General features: G+C 39.3%; 1 protein-coding gene across 12 annotated transcripts in view; it reads left to right on the plus strand.

Annotated features, from left to right (window-relative positions):
* Window positions 1-395: 395 nt before the first annotated feature.
* Window positions 396-22,611, plus strand: part of zswim8 (zinc finger, SWIM-type containing 8) — a 37,825-nt gene continuing 15,609 nt past the window's right edge. For 4 of the 12 annotated variants that reach the window (XR_007933201.1, XR_007933202.1, XM_051917001.1 and 1 more), the window contains exons 1-16: window positions 396-1,994; window positions 3,108-3,140; window positions 6,893-7,046; window positions 7,183-7,277; window positions 9,982-10,154; window positions 14,074-14,181; window positions 16,184-16,265; window positions 16,379-16,499; window positions 16,690-16,891; window positions 17,152-17,327; window positions 17,792-19,019; window positions 20,252-20,383; window positions 20,484-20,663; window positions 21,069-21,252; window positions 21,363-21,461; window positions 21,608-21,732. Coding sequence is in view for 10 of the 12 variants with exons in the window: in XM_051917001.1 (XP_051772961.1) it covers window positions 1,817-1,994; window positions 3,108-3,140; window positions 6,893-7,046; window positions 7,183-7,277; window positions 9,982-10,154; window positions 14,074-14,181; window positions 16,184-16,265; window positions 16,379-16,499; window positions 16,690-16,891; window positions 17,152-17,327; window positions 17,792-19,019; window positions 20,252-20,383; window positions 20,484-20,663; window positions 21,069-21,252; window positions 21,363-21,461; window positions 21,608-21,732 (3,270 nt within the window). In the remaining 2 variants the exon portion in view is untranslated. The remainder of the gene's footprint in view (window positions 1,995-3,107; window positions 3,141-6,892; window positions 7,047-7,182; window positions 7,278-9,981; window positions 10,155-14,073; window positions 14,182-16,183; window positions 16,266-16,378; window positions 16,500-16,689; window positions 16,892-17,151; window positions 17,328-17,791; window positions 19,020-20,251; window positions 20,384-20,483; window positions 20,664-21,068; window positions 21,253-21,362; window positions 21,462-21,607; window positions 21,733-22,611) is intronic. The other 8 variants (XM_051916992.1, XM_051916993.1, XM_051916996.1 and 5 more) reach the window with 4 other exon arrangements.

The raw sequence follows: 22,611 nt of genomic DNA on the forward strand, positions 1-22,611 counted from the left end.
CCATTGAAATAGATACTGGGTCTGAAAATGATAAAAATCCAGTATTTGTGTGATACCAACACAACAACATGAATTGTTACTTTGCTCAAAGAAGCTCTATCCAAGACTCTATCAAGCATTCATTCATTGTTATTAAGGTATTTGATTTTAAATGTAAGCTAATTTCCCAGATCACACAGTCCAAGACAATGACAATCTGTTGCACAATATTCATTTGTTAATAGTGAAGTATTGAGGTAAACCAAACAGTTGAAATGCATTATAAGCGATTTATGATTTAGTACTAAACTTACATACTTACGAACAAATAACAGCAGTATAATTTAGTGTGCAACACAAAATGCTTTAACGAGCGACTAGTGTTTGTCTAGCTTTAATGTCGAGCGGAAGTGCGGATCAGCTGATGCTGGAGAGCCATCTTCATCTTCCCGAGCAGAGCAGAGGAGAGGAGAGGGGGACAGGACAGGACAGAAAGAACAGGGGGATCTCGACTCCAAATGGTCAGCTTTTAAAGACATTTTGGATCCAGAGAGCGCTGGCTGCTTAGAAACGGAGGACTAGAAAAGAACCGGCCGGTGGCACATGAAGACAAGCGGATGACAAGCTTATACACACAAAGGAGAAGACATATGAGGCAGCTAGAAGTGGCATAAAGACAAATGTGTTTTCCACGGATGGACGTCTGTCCCGGTCGAGGGGTCAAATCTGAATTTTAGTCGTCCGTTTTTTTTTTTTTTTTATAAACCCACATTGAGGCACAATGCTGAGATAAAAGCACTGGCCGGTCGTTTGTTTTGGGTAATCAGTGGATCGACAAGACTCAGATTAGGGACCAAGGCTTTTGTGCCAAAACATCAAAACAGTGTTATTCCGTCGGGTTATGTGTAGGGACATAAGCACAGGCCGTGTCAGCGCTTATTTTGACAGTTTTTGAAGTGTTTGGGATTTCGGGCTAGCCGGAACGCTAGCAGGCTAACCGACTAGCTTGTCGGAGTTAGCAGAGCTACCTCGATCGAAATAAAAACAACCGTACCTTGGTTGTTTTGGGTTAACACAGGTTTACTACTGTGATATGGCCTTATTTAAGAGAAATAACCCTGCAGAGGGTCACTAGGTGTACTTGGGGACCTGCTTTTCTTCACCGCTCTCTTGTTTTGTTAGCCGTAGAGCTGTTTTGGGACTCGAGGCTCAGCTGATAGGACGAGCAGAGGAGAGGGGGTTTAAATGAACATTTGAGTGAAAAGAACTCCTGCTTGCTTAAACGCCCCGAACTCTGCTAACATGTTTACATGCGAGTGAGTCACTACAGTTCATGCTGTCAAATTACATCACTTGCTATGTAGTTTGAATACTACACTTAAGAGGAGCTTATTGATTTCAAAATCCTATTTCATCAGATTTAAACCTCAATAAAGGTCCAATAATACATATCTAAAGTGTTTTGTCCTGTAAGTCCACACTTGACGATGTAAGACACCACTTATATAGGGAAAAACTCATAAGTATATAAGTTTATTAAATCTTTAGCTATGGGTTGTCACTTTTTTCAAGAACTAGACCCCTAAGCGTCTCCAGCAATTGGGGTCTAAAAGCATGGATTAATTCCACATAACTGCACCGCAGTGATGTGCAAGTGCTCCATTTGACAACCTAAATATACATTTTTAAGAAACACAGGCTTTCTTGCGGGACTTCGCAGGGTGTTTGGGTTGATTGTGAGTTTCCCCTCCCCCTGAGCGAGTGTCACTTTCTCAAAACAACAGAAGCGCAGAGGCACGTTCATTTGAAGCTTTCAGGTCTCCACACAGCGGATGTGATGGAACTGATGTTCGCTGAGTGGGAAGACGGAGAGAGGTTCTCCTTTGAAGATTCGGACCGTTTTGAGGAGGACTCCCTGTGCTCATTCATATCAGAGGCGGAAAGCCTCTGCCAGAACTGGAGAGGATGGAGGAAACAGTCTGCCGGCCCAAATTCACCCACTGTGAAGATTAAAGGTAATGGGAGATTGTCTTTGTGTGCTGTGAAATGCTTTATGTGCTGTCATTGTAACGTGAGCACACCGTTCCTTGGCATGGCTGCACTTTTGACCTTACTATATATTCTTAACTTATGGATAACACTGTCACGTGACCTGAATGTTTAGAACTACCAAGTGAAACTGCCTCCAAACATGGACCTATTTGGACAATTTAGTTAACCTTTGTATGTCTTGGAGTTATTTTTGACTCATTTTTGATAAAGAATACACATTAAATGCCATTAGAGGAGCCAGGCATTGTCAAGAATATCTAAAAACAGAATAATATTTTAATTTTTTTTTAAATAAAGTAACACATAAAAACCAAAAACCTATATATAAACAGCCATATCTTTTATCGTTGGCCTGTCAACAGCATGTTAAATTTATGAATCAATGAATGTACTGTTCTCTATAATAGGCCTTTTATCACACTGAACCCTATCTGATATAATAGCAACTTAAACCACTACAGTACTTTCAAAACACCTGTAGTACTACAGCACATTGTTTTGCATGTAGAGATGAATTGATTTGTTGCAATGATTTTGCAAAGTGAGTCCATAGTGACTTTCAGACACAATTTAGATTTATTTGAGAAATATGCATGTAAAAATGTTTCTTTCGGGTGCACATCATCTGTTAACAAATTGCAGAGTAGTACAGATGTTTTAAAATATGTAGATATAATGAAATACCAAAAGTGATTTAAACTAAGCAGAATATGTAAAGTTTATGCAATATGTTGTTAAAGCAATATTCATAATTTATAATTTCTTAAAATGGGTCTTTAGATCTGTTGTACTTAATGTATTTTTAATTGTTTTCAATGTGAGTCAAATTTGACTTAAAGATTGCAGGTGAGTGAAATGTCAGAGGGCAATAGTAATCTTAAAGGGATAGTTCCCCCAAAAATGAAAATTCTGTCATTTACTCTTCCTCATTTCTTTCCAACCCTGTATGACTTAATTTTTGTTAATTAAAATAAGATATTTTCAAAAATGTCTGTTTTTTTCCCCCCATACCATGTAAGTCAGTGGGTTGTTTGAACCCCAACATTCTTCAAAATATCTTCTTTTGTGTTCCGCAGAAGAAAGTCATACAGGCTTGAAACAACACGAGGGTGAGTAAAAGATGACAATTTATATTTGGACCAACTGTCCCTTATTGACTATATATTGACTAGATAGTGCAATGTCCAATTGTTGTATGAGTTTATGCATTTCTTTTTAGTTCTGGTTTAACTCAGATTTGTCGCTATGAAAATGTTTTACATTATCCATTGCTTTTTTTTTTTTTTTTTTTCCATCTCTAAGCAATAAATCTAGAGCTTGGATATTGCAGCCCAACTGCGATGTGTTAAAATCATGTTTGAAACAGCTTTAAGTTGCATTTTGGTCAGTCACTCTGTATAACTGCAAGATCTTTAAACTGCAGAAACTCCGTCCCACCAAAGGCTCCGTGCTGTGCATGCGTTGAGAAAGTTGTCATTTGTGAAGGGAGAGATCTGTGCTGCTGCAGATCTGTGAGCGGAGCATGTAGCATTTGTTGGATGAGTTAAGGAGGTTTGGAAAGGAAGGCCTGTGTGGTGTTTAGATTGAGAGTGAGTGAGTGTTGTGGGGGGTTGGGTGGAGTTGAGCAGCAGAGAGCTGTAAAAAGAGCTTTGTCTTGTGCAGGTCACTGCCTCAGAGCAGAGGATTGTGGTTAACCAAAAAAGCCAAATTTGATCAATCTGCATAATGCTGCTGATCCTGCACAGCCCAGTTTGAGATACCAAATCCCCCTAGTTTTTATCTGAATATGTTCCAAAAGTAAATCAGAGGTATTTCACGTGCCCGTTTTCTTGGCACTAGAACTGAGGGAACACAATCGCTCCGACATGGCTGTTTATATAGCACTCTGTAAGCCGGGTGTCTTTGTTCTCTGGTTGTTGGGTAGCAAGCGGTAGAGTTTGGAGCAGTGGGACGGCAGACCGCTCACGAGAGACTGTCTCACCTATTCACTGCCTCACAAAAGACAAAGCTGTCTCACAGTCTGTGTTAACTCCTTTTCTGTTGGTCACCATGGTTTAGTCAGCCAAGACTGGCTATGAGTGTGCCACCTGATTCATTGGGATCTCACTCACACTTATGCACATATTGTTGCTGAGCAGCTGTTTGTTGGCAGCACCATTAATGAGTCACCTGTCCCCTGTGAAGTCGTTGTCTCTATGACTCCCACTGTCTGTCTGTAACGTATTTTTGTACCTACTTGTGGTCTGGGTAATTCATCTCCAAAGTAGTTTAGCGTCTCATCTTTTGGCGGTTGGTTTTAGATTATGTGGGTGGCTGGTAATGGTGTGGTTTGCTTCTATTATTTGACCATGACACATATTTCAATGCTTAGCTTGACAGCCGAAACACCAGGTTGTAGGTAGACAGGTTGTCAATAATTTTGCATCCTCTTTTTGTGAAGTTAATATCATAGTGTTCATTTTGACAGTACTTGATAATTATTGTGCTTTTTGGAAAAGGGTGATTGATTTAACCCTAGATAAAACAGTGCGCAACTTGACCTATTTTTAATAATATGGTCACATGTTGTGGAAATGGACAGTCCTGCTGATTTTCCTTCATAAGGAATCAGATAAATACAAATATATGGTGTTTTACAAGAATTTTTGAAATTGAGAAGCTTGATTGCTTTTATACAATGCTCAATAGTTTATATTAAATAACTTGCATTGTAGACACAATATTGCCAGTTCACTACTTTTGTAAACAAAAAAATTTCCAAAACTCAGTGTGGAAAAAAGGTTGTGCATCTTCGAACTGTTTTTTTTTTTTTTTTTTTTTTTTTTTTTTTCATTCCTGAATGAATCTGTTTTTGATGGAAAAATTCAATGACTTGCTCAAAGACAATCACTTATTTCATTCTTGAATGAATCAGTTTGTTGGAATAAATTGGTTGAATGAATGATTCAATGATTTACTCCTTTGCACTTGTATTTGCACTTCACCACTTGTCTGCTTATCAAATATTTTCAATATTTGACCCAAGTGTTCAAGTGGGCATAAAGAAGTGTGTGTAGAACTTTTGATGACCCAATGGGACACACAATATTGTATTGTAAAGTTTTCACAGAGGTTTATTTACACATTTTGATTTTCAGTACTTTGCATTTTAAAATAAGATTCAATGTGGATTTTGTGTGTGTTAAGGGCGCTGAGCTTTGGCATTTATCAGACCTGGGACAATCTTGCACATTTACTTCCTGCCAAGTGCACATGCTCTTAAGTGGCCAAGACCACAAGTGTGGTTATTGGGACAGACCCATAAAGACGGTCACTTGTTTTGTTCTTGAATGAATCAAAATGTTTTAGAACAAATCAGTTTAATGAATGATTCAATGACTCACTCAAAGACATTTAATTTCTACATGTAAACTCACAGAAGAGTCACTGAAAAATATATTAATGCACTTTTTGCTTAATTTACAAAGTAATGCAAGTTTGTGTCCTTAATATTTTTATGTAGTTAGTAACCCTTTTATAAAAACAGCAAGACAGTTGAGGCTGTGCTATTATACTAGTATAATCAGGTCTCAATTTTTTTTTTTAGGAACAAAATGCAGTGGAGGCACAATATAATATATTAAAAAAAGTAGTATGGCTTCAATTTGGCAGTTGTATAATGGCTGTTGTATAGTGACAGAGTATCAGTGCAGTGTCTGTCTGAATGTAATGTGAGATCCGGCTCTAAGGTGACCGAGTGCAGTGGATTACAGTGCCAATGCCTAAAGCTCTGTTATGATAATGACCTCCTGATGTTGGTGTTCATTTCAGATGGATCTTGCTGATATCTAATGAGATAAGTATGTCACTACAGCCTTGCAGTTCAATATAGTAAAGTTTCATTATATGTGCTGCCTCTGAAACCTGTGGCTGAGTTTACTTTAGGCTGTAGGCACAGATATTCAGTTGCTCTTAAAGGAGTGTATTTTAGTCTGAGGATTTTTCATTCTTAATGCCTGGCCACTCTTATCATTGTCTGGAGGAAATTGGTGACTTGAATTCAGGACCCTGCAGGATACTGGAACCCCCCCACCCCCTCTCAGCGGACAGCATTTAGTCCCTGTTGGCAGCTGTCCTGTTTTCTCTCTATTTAGCCTTGAGTGTATATGAACAGTCTGGTTTAGGAACAAAATAGGTTGCCTGAGGTCTTGAACCTCACTTCTCAGTCCTGTTCCCTTCATTTCAAAATAAGTCATTTGAACTGCAGCCATCTGTGTGACTATTGTTCAACTATTTGACAGAGATGCCAAGTATTTTTGATTGTTTAATGCAGAGTGGCTGTGACCGGAAAGTAGTGATTTTATCAACCTACTGATCTAGCCGTCTCAAGGCCTGTTCACGCCAACACCAATGTTCGGCATGAGATTTTGGTCAGATTAGTCCGGTTCTGGATTCTTCTTCTGCTAGTATTCACTGTCGCTTAAAATCATGTTCTGTTTGTGAGAACCACCAAATCATAGATTTATGTAACATCAACAGCTCTGGGCATGTGACCACACTAAAATTTGGGGTAGAATTTACTTTGAAGCTATTTTCACTTTTTCTATTTTCAAATTGCTAGTAAATTTCGCCAATAATTACAAAGAAATGGAAAGTAGCACTGAATTAAACATGTGTGGCTCTTTGTGTCTGTGAACAGACGCTTTAACAGCTGTTCATTCAAATTAAAATGTTTATTGCACAGAACTTTCGCACCAAATATTTGTCTTTGTGTGAACAGGCCTTCAGATTGCTGCTAAATATCCATTGATGTCATTAATTCTTTGAGTATGTAGTTTATCTGAAGCAAAAACAGTAACTCATATATCACTTCCTTTCTTAGATGGACAAGTCATCCCTTTGGTGGAGCTGTCGGCCAAGCAGGTGGCATTCCATATTCCGTTCGAAGTAGTGGAAAAGGTCTATCCTCCCGTTCCTGAGCAGCTCCAATTGCGGATCGCCTACTGGAGCTTTCCAGAGAACGAAGAGGATATCAGGTAAAAGCCCACAGACCTTAACAGATAATATATTATCAGCCTTTGGTTATGCTCAACCAGATTAATGCCCTTTAGGATTCAGAGTATGACCTGTTGAATGCTCTGTTTAATTTCCTTCTCCTTTCTGTTTGTGCAGATTATACTCTTGTTTGGCCAATGGCAGCCCTGATGAGTTCCAGCGTGGTGAGCAGCTCTATAGAGTGAGAGCTGTGAAAGACCCTCTGCAGATAGGTGAGAAATCAAAGACGTCCCACACATCCACCAGAAGCATTTACTGTGTCATAAGTGCTGGTTTTTGACCAAACGATTCAGAAAGTCCCTTTAGGAGAATTGCTTTGCTGCATTACACACTTTTCACATGAATCTTATTTGTTTTTAGGACACAAATCTTAAAATTGCATCCTAAGTAAGCCGTCCTTGTGTTTAGAGACATCTTTGGCTCTGATGTGCTCTGTACATTTTCAATGCCAAGTCTTCAAATGGCCTGAGAGAGAACCAGAGGCATGGCAAGGCTGAGAGTATGTGGAAGTGGTTTAAGCTAAGGCTGTGTGAATGAATGCTGTTGTTGGAGGCAGTGAGGGAAATCATGATGCAGCTGGCCCAAGCCTGACCTAGCCTTCGCACACGCACACACCCTCCAGGGGTCTGCCTGCGTGCCGATTCACAGTGTTTAAACTGCCCGTAGAATGCAGACAACTTTTCAAAATGCCAAAACAAACCCTTAAACTTTTTCAGGATTAGTGATGAATGCTACCATTCAGATTTTGGGGTCTGTAAGGTTTTTTTTTTATTTTTTTTTTTATGAAAAATGTCTATTCCTGTGATTTGCAAAGCTGAATTTTCAGCATCATTACTCCAATCCTGAGTGTCAGAAGATCCTTCAGAAATCATTCTTATATGCTGATTTGGTGCCCAGGTAATATTTCTGTGCTGCTTCATATTTTTGTGGAAACCATGATACATTATTTCAGGATTCTTCGATGAATAGAAAGTCCAAAAGAAGTAAAAATCTTTTGTAACATCATAAATCTCTTTGCTGTCCTATTTGTTCAATTTAATGCATCCTTGCTGAATAAAAGTATTCATTTCTTTATAAAAAAAAAAATTCTTATTGAACAAAGGTAGTGTATCGTAGGTATAGATAATTTGCATATTTAAGATCTGCGTTTTTTTTTTTTTTTGATAATGAACATTAATGAGACCTACAAAGCATTTACATTTTATATTGCAATATATTGGTCACCTGCTTTCTGAATATCATAATTGGTTTTTGAAAAAACACAGAGATGGTGGAGTTAGATGTGTTGCCATCTTTAACTAGGAATCACAGTTTGCACTGTTTAACTATATATTTTGCATGTCATTGGACATTTTCTAATTTGTCAGTGCAAGCTGATTCAGGTCTTAAAATGTCTTTTTTTTTGTTTGGGCTCAAGATTAGCAATGAGTTATTAAATGAGTCAGATACTTCAGGGTTAAGATATGTCAGTAGCTCTAATAATAATAGTGATCTTGTTGTTTAAACATCAAAAATGTTGAGAGAAGCATACTTCAGGTTTTTGGTTGCATTTTGACCACTCACTGTGTTTGGTTCTTCTTATTTATGTGAGTTTCGCTCACTGCTTTCTGTTTACAGTGTGGTAGCAGATTTTTAGGGGGATTTATGATCAATTGATACTGAAAAGATCATTAAAAAAAAATCCGCCCCTAACTGCCCTGGCCAATCAGTGACCACCACACTGACCTCCTGACTGCCCGTCAAGGCCAAATCAAATGTTTTCAGTCACTCCACCAGAGTGGAGCTAGACTGGTCTGACACAAAACAGCTGCACCTAAAAGGGAAGTGCTTCCAAAACTCTTTACTTTGCACTGTGTTTAACCCTTATAGTGAGAATACAGTGCTAATGAGACCATAAGCTTCAAGGATCAGGCTTTTCACGACATGCCCAAACTCCTTGGTTGTTATAGACCTATTAGTCTATTCAACAAACATCGCTGCATTGCCCATGGGGATATGAGTCAGATAGACCCATTCAGTCACTTAATTTGTGGTTCACGTGATGTAAATTATCAGTTTAATCAGAGATTAAGTTTGCCATGACTGTAAATACAACAATATCACTAATACTCATATTAGATTTTTTTTCATGATGTGTAACTGATGATAACCAAGTGACATTTGCAATCATAATGTGCTTATTGGCCCAGCCAGTTGTTCTTTTAATTAAAGAAAGAAGAAGAAAAAAAAGGTTTTATACCAAAGGTTTTTCTTTTTTTTTCTTTTAATCAAGATTGATTATGAAATCTTCGGGCCTTTTGTTTTATCAGGGACAACCGACAGGAGAATGTGGGTCAGGAATAAAGGCATAGAGGGGTGCTTTTGGCACCGACAGGTAGACAGAAAGAAAAAAAGAGGCAGTGTAGTAGAGTTGGCTTGAGGAGGCCCGTTGAATTTGGAACAGGAGCTATAAGCTGAAACCACTCACCACCCCCACCTCTGCTCTTACTGGCCAGAGGAGCGCTGGCCGCTGTCCAGTGGTAAAAGCTTTCGGCCAACCCCCTGCACTCGACTCTCCACGCACACTCCACACACACATTTGGACTCTTTCTTTCTCTCTTTCCATCTCAGATGTCTTTCATTTCCTGTATGGTCTGTGTACAGTTCAATTGCTGTTATATCATTCAGGCTTACAGTCAGCAAACTCCCTCAGCCTTTTAAACATTAATGTTTCCCAATCTTGTGTCAGGTGCAAATATAATGTTTTCAGAATAATCCCTCTAAAAACAAAGCAACAGTTTTCATTTTAAACAGTATTTTTCAACTATTAACTCCCCAATAATTAGGACGTTTTATCCAGAGTGTGAGGAGAATGTGAACTAGTTTTGTGTTGAAATGTGTTACCAAAGACTGACATGCTTTTGTTCTCTTAAACAGGTTTCCACCTCAGTGCCACAGTAGTGTCGCCCCAGGCCGGCCAATCAAAAGGAGCCTACAATGTGGCTGTAATGTTTGACCGCTGCCGCATCACTTCCTGTAGCTGCACCTGTGGAGCAGGAGCCAAATGGTGTGCCCACGTTGTGGCCCTCTGCCTCTTCAGAATTCACAATGTAAGAGACTGTAGATGCACACATTGTCCTCTAGCTTGGGATACATTGTTTATCTGTATCATTTATTATATGATATGAGATATTTTTTAATGCACGCTTTATTTAGCCTATTTTTAAATTTAGATAATGCTAATACTCACTTGAAGTTAATCTTTAAATTTAATATCAATGTTAAATGTAATTTTTAGCAGGTCTTAAAATTAATATATATCGTCGCTGTCGGCGGAAACGTATCTCAGAAAACTCTACTTTTCAGGAAATGAAAAAACACTAAGTTGAAACACTAAGTCAAAGTTGATTTTTTTTTTTTTTTTTTTTTGTCTTTTAGTCTGAATATGTTAGCCTTACTGTTATCTATATGATAGTGTGCTCCAAAACAATGACAAAATTCGTGTTTAGAAGATATAAGCATTCAAAAATTACAGTCTCTCACTTCTGCCAATATGGATCAGTGATTTTAATGACATCACCCTGCACTTGAGCTTCTCATCAGATTTTCTGTCCAATCAAATGCTCTCTAGAATTTAAAGGGTCCCGCTCCCTACATTATAAATAGACACTGAAGCTGTGGCTAAAATCGTTCACTTGTTCACACGTTTACTATATTCTACATGGTGAATGGCGCATAGTGCACTATTTGCTCTATATGTAAATATGCTTCCCACTGGGCGAATGAAGTCTGGTTTCGCTTTAATATCATGTTAACCGCCGCAGCGCCCACACTATAGAGCCTGGTGGAGTTATGAGGTTTTAACAACAGTTAGAGGATCCAGTGGAGTTACAAGGTTTAGTCACAAGCTGTTTTTAATACTTTTCATTGGTTAAATATTTTACACACACACACACACACACACACACACACACACACACACACACACATATTATAAAATTATACATAAGCATTAAGGTACGAGAGGCTGTGCTGTATCGTGAATAAGTCACGGCTGAAGGGTGTTGTTAAGCACAACGCGAAGCTGGTTATTATAATGGGTGAAGCGGTCATAGCCGTGTTTTATTGTGAATAAAACACAGCTATTGACCAATCAGAATCAAGGACAGGAACTAACTGTATATATATATACTGAGATGACCTTTATGTTGAAGCTGGAATTTGGACTAGGGCAAAATACAGAGCTTAACATAGAAAAGCATATTTTAATGTGTCTGTTTATGAACTAACACTGCAGCTTCATTTGTAGCAAAAAACTACTTAAGGCAACAGTTCTCATTATGTCTCAAAAAGACATACACACAGGAATTTTAATACGCACAGTGGCCTGGTTCAGATGGACGTATCTGTGGGGATGATTTCACGTACAGCACATGCACGATCTGTCTCTAGGTTTCTATCTGTGCGGAGTGACCGTGGGCGTGAGAGCACTGAGAAGCTTTTGATTAGGTTTGATGCCTCCCTGTGGAGTCAGGAGGGTGGAGGGAAGGATCTGCTCTGCTGTGATATCCTACCCCCCCCCGTAGGAGGGCCTGCCACAGTCAGATAGACCCGGCGGCCCGGGCCGTGGGTGGCGTTTAGCATTTGCATGTGGGCTTTGTCTTCTGTTTGCTGCCGTTGGGGGAAATTATAACAAACTTATTTTGCATAAACTTTTCTTGCATGGTTTGGTTTTGTTGTACATAACAAATACACAATTCCCCTGTTTAGTTTCTTATAGCTGTCGATAGAAATACATTGCATTTATTTGTATATAATATTATAATTTTGGAAAAGTAAAGGAAAAAGGAGGAGAATTAAACTCTCAGGTAGTGTTTGCAACATGACACTTGCCCATATTTGTAGGTTTAGGTGTCTCTTATCTTAAACAGTCTCTTGGCAAAAAGCTTTGAGAATGTTTCATTTTAATGCACTTACTATCATTGTGCATTCCTGTGTGTTGCAAACAGCTCTAGAGTCTATTCTCCTATTGTGAGTTGAATAAACAGTATATTCTTAGTTCTCCTATGCTATGAGACCTTTATCAGCCACACAGGAATTTCAGTAAATCATTGACACTTAAGACTTCTTATCTTGCTGCAGAATCTCTTCATTTGCTGCTTTGCGTGTTGAGGCTGTGTCTGATGAGGTTAACTATCATTTTCTCACATCACAGCCTGCAGCCTGAAGTTCAAATGCTTTAGGCTTGACATTTAGACCACCTACTCGACAGTATCGCAGAGATTGTCACAAAGTTTAATGCATTCCTGCAGACTTTATTCTAAATTCTTAGCAGAACATGACAACAAGAAGGATACAGTCACTGAACTTAAACAGTCATTGATACTACTGGATTATGATATAATGTATATATATATATATAGTAGCTAGAGAGGCATGCACCAGTGATAAACTTTGTGTTTCAAGTAATTAGACCTCTCATTTTGTATCATCTCTGTGCCCTTTAATTATTTGAGTGGGCTTGTGTGGTTTTTTTTTTTTTTTTTTTTTTTTTTTTTTTTTTTTTCACATGTAGTGAGCTGGCCTCACAGCTTAAATTGCATCAATATATCTCACCATACTAATTATGCTGGTTGCAACTTGGATTAAAAACATTTTAACTGACCTGATTTGAAAACATTATAACGGGTCTTGACCAAAATGAACATAATTTCCCCCAAACTGCTTTCGAATAGTAACAATTATTACAGGCTAACCTTTTGCTGGAATGCCGTCTTTTAGCCAGTTTTCATGTTTTTCACATTTGTCATTTACTTGTCAAATTGTCAAATATTGCAAGAACCCAAAGCCATTTGCAATGTTGACCGCTGCCATAATAGACAAATTGAATGAGCGGTTTGGGATCAGCAGAGGAGGTGCTAGGTGGTTCCTAAAAAAGGTTTGCTGAATACCAAATTTGAGATTAATATTTTAATATTTATAGTTATTAAATGTAATATATTTATTTACCTTGGCTATATTATATTATATTATATTATATTATAAACACTTTAGGGTCCAATTCTCACTATTAACTAGTTGCTTATTAGCATGCATATTACTAGGATATTGGCTGTTTTTCAGAACTTATAAAGCACATATTAATACCTTATTTTGCATGACCATATTCTACATCCTTAATCCTACCCTATACCTAAACTTAACAACTACCTTACTAACTATTAATGATCAGTAATTGGGAGTTTATTGAGGAAAAAGTTGTAGTTATTAGTTTTTTTTTTTTAATGATTAAAATATATATCCCTTTTATATTTTAGGAGGGATGGGTGTCCCTCATAAAAAGATCATCATAATGAGGATCTTTGGCATCAAGAAGATTGAAAACCCCCTGAGTTAGTATACATTTTGTGTGAATTATCTGCAGAAGGATCAGTCTCATATTGTGTATGAAAGTATGTGGTCTCTCATAGTTAGACTCTCAGCCACGTGGCTAATCCAGCACTTACTGGGGTGTGTTATCCAGGAATCCTAAATGTTTCCGTCCTCCTTATCCTCAGTGCAGTTCTCCAGGTCTATCCTTCATCCATTCTCCTCTCCCCCCCATCCTCCATCTCCCAGACACAGCCAACACATTTCACTCCAGTAGTTCACAATGCTTCCCCCACGGGACACTCTGCATTCTCTTTAATAATCTCACTATGAGCTAAAGAGAGAATTAGCTCTGATCGGCTCAAAGCATGTCTATCTGGAGCTCATATATTATGTATGGGCCAATTGCAAATGAGGGGTTTTCTGCTCATGGTGGAGACACATGCTGGAGGAAAGTACCAGGTGACAGCACACTGGGACAGCCACCTGAAGGCATCAAAGCCTCCAGACACATTAGAAATGCACAGAGTGTTTGCTAATGAGCAGACTGCACCCGGTTTGGTTTGCACTAATGAGTAGGTTAAAGCACTGAAGCTTAATTTCAGTTATGTCAGCCAGCTTCAAATATCAGTGACTCTCTTTGCATGTGTTTGGCTATAGGCTTCTGCGGTGTGTCTTCGAGCACCTGTGTCAGAGTCCCTGTCCAGATTACAGCGGGATCAACTCCAGAAGTTTGCACAATACCTCATCAGTGAACTCCCACAGCAGGTGAGGCATGCATTTTTTTTGTTCTTATAAATTGAGATGCTCTCATTGCTCATAGCTTCTCTGAGCTCTAAAGTGTCTTTGCACAGCTCTAAATAACTGTGATGAAGTGCACACAGTGGCCTCATTGTCCATATTAGGGTGTGATGGCTCAGATTTCTCACAGTTCGGTTTGTATCACGGTTCTGTGGTCATGGCTTCGGTGTGGTTCTGTAAATACTTGGTACAGTATGAGGTGGAAAAGAATTATCAATAATATTTAAGTGGTAAATGCTAATTTTTTTAAATGCTATTATTTTTTCAAAGAGACTATGCATTATGCCATCATAATCTAATATTATTACTTTTATATAACATTATATTAAAGCTGCAGTCCGTAACTTTTTTTTGGTTAAAAATGATCCAAAATCAATTTTTGAGCAAGTACATAACCAGCCAGTGTTCAAAACTCCTTACCTTAACCTGATTCACAACGGTAAGCTTGTAATAATGTTTTCTAATTCAGATGGTACTGGTGGGTTTCCACGGGAAATTCGAGCATGTCGCCATTCGCCTTTACGTCATTATATCACATCCGTTTACATAAAGAACGAGTCCCAGCTAGTAGGCTATATGGCATGTGGAGGATGCTGCAGGTGACGGATCATTTATAGCCTTTTCTCACAGCAGCTTCAATAATTAAACGTATCATTTTGATGTCGGATTTTAATCCAGAAATGTACAAATGACAATCATCAGTGACAACTGAAGATTCACCTGTAGTGAAAAGCTAAAGGCTTTGGACTGCGGAGTGGCTAGAGAAATTGAAATCTACAGGTAACGCTAATACACACTAAATACACATAGTCACGCAATGCTGATGTTGTTAAAGGGTTAGTTCACCAAAAAATGAAAATTCTGTCATTAGTTAATTACCCTCATGTCGTTCCACTCCCGTAAGACCGTTTATCTTTGGAACACAAATTAAGATATTTTAGATGAAATCTGAGGGTATCTGATCCACACATAGGCAGCAACGTCATTGCACCTTTTGACGTCCAGAAAGGTACCTAAAAACATGGTTAAAATAGTCAACGTGACTACAGTGGTTCAACCTTAATGTTATGAAGCGACGAGAATACTCTTTGTGCGCAAAAACAAAACAAAAATATGACTTTATTCAACAATTTGAACCGTTGTCATACGTAGTGAACTCAGTGCAGGCTTCCTTGTTAACGTCCGAACGCCAACTCAGAATTGTCACGTAGTCACGTTGACTATTTTAACCATGTTTTTAAGTACCTTTCTGGACGTCAAAAGGTGCAATGACATTGCTGCCTATGTGTGGATCAGATACCCTCGAATTTCATCAAAAATATCTTAATTTGTGTTCCGAAGATGAACGAAGGGCTTACGAGTGTGGAATGACATGAGGGTGAGTACATAATGACAGAAATTTCATTTTTGAGTTAACTAACCCTTTAACATTAACAATTTGAGAACAAAGTATAACAACAATAATAATTTGCACAGTTTGACGTGATCCGAGCTAAGCGATCGTTAGATTTAATCACCATTGGCAGAGCGATTTATTGTAATGCTTTTTTTCTCGGTTGGTCAGAACAAAAGTGGCAGACATGTTACTTACTTGTTCAGATGACATTTTCCAGTGAAAATTCCTTTTTTTGGTCATACTTCCAAGACGTAGAATCTGTGATTCCGAAGTACAGTCTCCACACCGATGTGGTGCCTGACAGCAAACATTAGATTAATCCGCGCTGAGGAGCCGTGCCAATGCACAACCCACGTAAAGATGATAATTCAGCAAACAACTGCAATTGCAGGTTTCAAACAGAGATGGCGACAAAGAGGCAAAACTTACGGACTGCAGTTTTAAACATTAATATTTTTAAATATTTTTTTATTATTGCTTAAATATAAAAAAAATCTTTGATCAGATAATTTGTCTCATCTGATGTTAAATTAATTTCTGGCTTTATTGTGATTTGCTGTTTTGTATCTGCAGATCTTGCCGACAGCTCAGCGTCTTTTGGATGAGCTTCTTTCCTCCCAGTCTACGGCTATTAACACCGTGTGTGGAGCCCCGGGTATGCGCTGACCTACAAACCGCAATTAATGAATTTCTGAATTTTTAATTTTCTGTAAAGATATGCAGACCTTGTATATCCTCATTTTTCTTTTCTAACGATTGGTTCAACAGATCCTACTGCTGGCCCTTCAGCCTCTGACCAGAGCACTTGGTATCTAGATGAGTCCACCCTCAGTGACAACATAAAGAAGACCCTGCACAAGTTTTGTGGCCCCTCACCAGTTGTGTTTAGGTAAAGGCAACCAGACTGGTACTACCTACAGTGTAGCACAGTTTCCTGCTGTCAGCTGTGTTCTGAACCAATGTTTCTCAACCAGGCATACTTGAGCTGTTTTTAGGGGGTACTTTTTTTGTGTGGATGAAGAATATACCTCACCGAGTAGTAAATATGTTCTGTTCTTTTTGTTGCTTGTTGTTCTCAGTGATGTGAACTCCATGTATCTGTCGTCCACTGAGCCTCCGGCAGCTGCTGAATGGGCTTGTTTGCTGAGGCCCCTGCGAGGTAGAGAGCCAGAGGGCATCTGGAACCTTCTGTCCATCGTCAGAGAGATGTTTAAGAGGAGAGACAGCAACGCTGCGCCTCTGTTAGAGATCCTCACCGAACAGTGTCTCACCCACGAACAGGTACCAAACCTGACTTGGCCACATTTCACACCCCACGGTGACAGTTTAATGTGTAAAAAATTGCGTCATCCTGCTGCAATCACTTGTTACATTTGTGCCTGCATTCAAAACATTTTATTTTGTATTTTATTGTAAATATTTAGTTGTTGACCGTATATGCTTAATATTGGATTGGAGATGCATTTTAAACTCAATATAAAAAAAAAAAAAAAAAAAATTATTCTAATGATACTCTACTGCTCTTTTTGTACTTCCACCAGATCATTGGTTGGTGGTACAGTGTAAGGACATCTGCCTCTCACAGCAGTGCCAGCGGGCACACAGGTCGTAGTAATGGGCAGACAGAGGTCGCAGCACATGCATGTGCCAGTATGTGTGATGAGATGGTTGTCTTATGGAGACTGGCAGTGCTAGACCCTACCATGAGTCCCCAGAGGTGAGCATCTTAGTACACCTGATTAGGGTTAGTTCACCCAAAAATGAAAATTGTCATTAATTACTCACCCTCATGTCGTTCCACATCCGTAAGACCTTTGTTCATCTTCAGAACACAAATGAAGATATTTTTAATGAAATCAGAGAGGTTTCTGTCCCTCCATAGAGATCCAACGCACCTATCACTTTCAAGGTCCAAAGACGTAGTGAAGACATCAATAAAGTAATCCGTGTGACTCCAGTGGTTTAACCTTAGTTTTATGAAGCAACGTGATCATGCTAATGCTTTAACCACTTAATTACTACTTTAAAAAAAACACTTAAATTTAATTAACCACTTCATTTTTGGGTGAACTAACCCTTTAAGCTGTGATGTTGATCTAGAATTCCCCTTAATAAAGATTTTTGGCTGTATTTGTCATCACTTAGGTAAGGTAATGTTTTTCACTTTTTGTGACTCCTCAGGCGCTTGGAGCTCGCCGCCCAGCTGAAGCAGTGGCACCTGAAGGTAATAGAGATCGTTAAACGAGGGCAGCACCGGAAGTCTCTGGACAAACTCTTCCAGGGCTTCAAACCAGCTGTTGAGTCCTGCTACTTCAACTGGGAAGTGGCCTACCCTTTACCTGGCATCACCTATTGCAGTGCAGATAAGAAAAACGCCTCATTTTGTTGGGCCAGGGCAGTGCAGCAGCAGCGGGGCATTAAAGCAGGGGCCAGCGGGGAATCAGGAGAAGGAGCTCGTGGTGGAATGTCAGAAGGTACTTCGTCTGAACACAAGTCAAGGAGCAACTCCCATCTTCCCCAGCAGGAGGTGGCTGTCCGCCCTAAGGAGACCATTGTGAGCAAGAGGAAAGGAGTGTCTGGCGTGAGCAGTGGAGGTGTGCTGGTTTGTCTGGGTGGCAGGGTCTCTCTCTCACTTCAGGAGGGAGGTAAAGGCATGTATAAAGCCAGCAGCTCCTCCCCATCAGCTGGTAGTAAGGCCAAGCTAACGCAGAGCAACAAGGGCTCGTGTGGAAGTTCGAGTGGCGTCAGTGGGAAGCACCCTGGCGCAAAGCGGCGAACCAGCAGTGAGGACAGCTCTTTAGAGCCTGACATGGCAGAGCTGAGTCTGGATGATGGCTCCAGCCTGGCGCTCGGGGCAGAGGCCTGCAACACCTTTGATTTCCTTCCTCCTCCTCCCGAGATGTTGCCTTCACCCAGCCCGCTGCTCCGTGAGCCACTCAAATACAGCAGTGGTAACGTTTCAAAAGAGCGCGCCTTTGAGACGAAACATGTGGCGCATGCTGCCATGCCCTCTGCTGCTGATGCCCATGCCTGCTTTTCAAAGGAGAGCTCCATTGCAACTCCAGTAGTGGTAGCTATGGAGAAAGAGATGGAGGTGGAGGCAGACCTGGATGAGACCGGAGGAGACGAGGACCCTGTAGACGATACTCGGCCCTGTGCTTCGCTCCCCAGCAAGGCTCAGCGGGGCCGCAGAGAGGGAGATGGAAGCGGGGCTTCAGGGGCCCCAGGACCTCAGGCGGCTGAGGCAGCAGCAGGCGCAGATGCTGTGGGGGAAGATGACTATCAAGCCTACTATCTTAGCGCTGCCTCAGAAGAGGGAGCGGATAGAGGGGTTGCAGATGGCAACCATGAGGACGAGCCAGACATCTTTGCTGGAATTAAACCTCTGGAGCAGGAGGGCAGGATGGAGGTTAATTTTTTTTTTTCTCATAAAGTACTCAAACACCGCCTAAAAGTAGGGTTCAAAATTAACACTGTAGAAGAGATAAATGCGACCGTGCGTATTCTAATAGCTTCTGTTAGAAAAGCTTCTGTTAAAAATTTCCCATTTTATCTACAGAATAACATATTTTAGAATTAAAAAATATGTGTGTGTGTGTGTGTGTGTGTGTGTGTATATATGAATATGTGACACGTGATATACACCGCCTGGCCAAAAAAAGTTGCTGTTTTTGGATTTAAATAGGCAAATATTTAAGTGTCTATGATTGGATCATTATTGCAGTGATACAGTGATTACCAAAAAATTGATGCACCTCTTGATGGAAATAAATGTTGTGATGTTATTTCCATCAAGAGGTGCATCAATTTTTGGTCAAGATCTTGTAATGACAATGCAAGAGTCAAGCACTCTGTAAAGTCTACTCTAGCACATCCCAAAGACTTTCAATGAATTTAAGGTCTGGACTCAGAGGTGCCAATTCATGTGTGAAAATTATTCTTCGTGCTCCCTCCCAACCATTCTTTCACAATTTGAGCCTGATGAATCTTGTCATTGTCATCCTGGAATATTGCCATGATGTGTCTTCCTTACGTGGTTGTTTAAATGAAAAGCTACACATTCCTTCAATTAGGGTTAGAAAAACTGTTGCCAAACATATAACATGCTAGTAACATAATAATCACTGCAATAATGATCCAATCATAGACTCTTAAGCATTTGTCTATTTAAATCCAAACAGGATTTTTTTTTTTTTGTCCGGGCAGTGTATATACATTTTGTTTTGCTCCATTTGGTGACACGTGATCTATTACTTGCATTAATACAACAAATCATTTGTATAGATAAATGCTTTTATGACAGGATAAAAAGTAGTGATTCAAATCGAGGCTGTTGGTTTTCTAAATTAGATTTTTTATTTATTTATTTTATTTTTTTATTGCTCTTATAAATCAGAGTACACAGTGCTTAACAAATTTATTAGACCACCACCCAATGTAAAGGTTGTGCCAAAGCTGCCCTAAACCTAAACAAGGCCAAAGGAGGCCATACACAATAAAAATTAAATATTTAATTTATTTGGTTATTATGTGTGAATAAAGACTATTTAGTTGTTTCAGTTTGTAATTTGTCTAATAAATGGCAATTCCCAATTTAATAGAATTTTAAAAGGTTTTCAATGGTATAATGGTGTGTTGCAGATACTGTTTGCTTGTGCTGAGGCTCTCTACGCTCACGGCTACAGTAATGACGCTTGCCGACTGGCTGTTGATCTTGCTCGAGATCTTCTGGCTAATCCGCCCGACCTGAAGGTGGAGCAGCCACAGACAAAGGTACCAAAATAGACATTTTCATTGCTTTCCCAGAGGTTTCCGCTGTGACATACAATCATACCAGCGCTTTTAAAAATGAATCTCTCCTTGTCTTGTTTAGGGTAAAAAGAGTAAGGTGTCGACCAGTAAACAGACGCAGGTGGCCACTAACACCCTGTCTAAAGTAGCCTTTCTGCTGACTGTGTTGAGTGAGAGGCTGGAGCTCCATAACCTGGCCTTCAACACTGGCATGTTCTCCCTAGAGCTTCAGAGACCACCAGCTTCTACTAAAGCTCTGGAGGTAAAGCAGATGTCAGTCTCAAATCTGGTGATCTGCCAGTTAGTACAACAATATAGTTTCTTGTTAGGGATGTGTCTGGTTTAGTTGAAATTGGAAGTCTGTAATGTCAGGGATTATTATCTTTTTTTTTTTTTTTTTTCTCAATTATAACTATATTCTTGTCTGTTGGTGGTATAAGTATTTACATATATTATATTATATTATATTATATTATATTATATATTTTAACATTAGCAAACGAGGCATACATAAATTGCAGAGATTTGAGCACTTATATTAACACACAATATAACACAACACAAACCACAAACTAAAAATGCATTGTAATGTTTTGATGCCTGATTTCAAAGATGTGCAGTGAAGTATTTTGAGTCCCAGATTCCTAAACTACTGTGCTCTTGTTAGGTGAAGCTGGCATATCAGGAGTCAGAGGTGGTGGCTCTCCTGAAGAAGATTCCACTGGGTCTTGTAGAAATGACTTCCATAAGGGACCGAGCGGAGCAGCTTCGTGATGGAAACTTCTGCGACTATCGGCCGGTTCTGCCTCTCATGCTGGCAAGCTTCATATTTGACGTACTCTGCACCCCTGGTAAGTCACACATCTACCTTTTCCCACAGTTTTAAAATTGCTCTTTAAAAGCCCCAAAATCCCCATGCTAATTTTTCATATTTTTTTTCCCTATCACTTGCCTGTTGTAGTGGTCTCTCCCACGGGCTCTCGACCTCCTAGCCGGAACCGTAATAATGAAATGCCTGGTGATGAGGAGCTGGGATTTGAGGCTGCTGTAGCAGCTCTTGGTGAGAGTCAATTTATGTGAAAAAAAAAAAAAAAAAAACTCAAAACCAACCAGCACTAATGTGTGTTGTTGAAGATATTCTTTCTTTCTGTGTTTCAATTGTCTCTCCTTTTCTCTTACTCTCTTAATTTTTATTTTTTTTATCAGGTATGAAGACAACGGTCAGTGAGGCAGAGCATCCTTTGCTATGTGAAGGCACACGGAGAGAGAAAGGAGACTTGGCTCTAGCACTAATGATCACCTATAAAGATGATCAAAGCAAGCTTAAAAAGGCAAGTGTTTTAGAGTTATTCATCTAATATACATCAGCTAAAATACATAGTCTTTGAAGCCTTGATAGCATGGTATGAGGTCTGAAATCTACACTACTGTTCAAAAGTTTGGGGTCTGCGCAAAAAAAGCAAAAAAAAAAACAAAAAAAATGTTTACCACTTTTACCACTTTATTTACGAAAATATTGCCCTGCACTCATGTCGCTTGATAAAATTGATGTTAAACCACTTGAGTCACATGGAGTACTTTAATGATGTCTTTACCTTTCTGGACCTTGAAAGTGGTAAAGTGGAAAGTGCGTTGGATCTCTATGGAGGGACAGAAATGTCTCGGATTGCATTAAAAAGATCTTCATTTGTGTTTTGAAGATGAACAAAGGACTTACAGATGTGGAACGACACATTAATTAATGACATAAATTTAATTTTGGGTGAACTAACCCTTTAAGATATGTCTTTGCAAGTTGCTTTCAGTTAAAACGGCACAAACATGCATTTTAGTCTTGGACTAGGCTTAAGCCTTGTCTGTAAAACCGAGGAATAGTGTTTTAAAGTCTCTTAAGCTCACTTAGGCTGCATTTATTTTATCAAACATGCAGTAAAAACAGTAATATTGCGAAATGTTATTACATTATAAAATTTTCCGTTTTAATATTTTAAAATGTAATTGATTCCTACGGAAGCCCTAAACGGCCATGGATTATTATTTTTTCTATCTTGTTTTCTCGTGATCTCAAGATAACAAAAGTTGTTTTCTCATGATCACTACTTAATTTTCTCGTCATCTCGACATAAGAGTTCTTTTTACAGTGATTGATTCTGAAACACTGCACCCGGATTCTACTGTTGCTATAGAAACGAACACAACTTTCACGCGCA

This window comes from Ctenopharyngodon idella, chromosome 13 (assembly GCF_019924925.1).
Source record: "Ctenopharyngodon idella isolate HZGC_01 chromosome 13, HZGC01, whole genome shotgun sequence".
Lineage (NCBI taxonomy): Eukaryota > Metazoa > Chordata > Actinopteri > Cypriniformes > Xenocyprididae > Ctenopharyngodon > Ctenopharyngodon idella.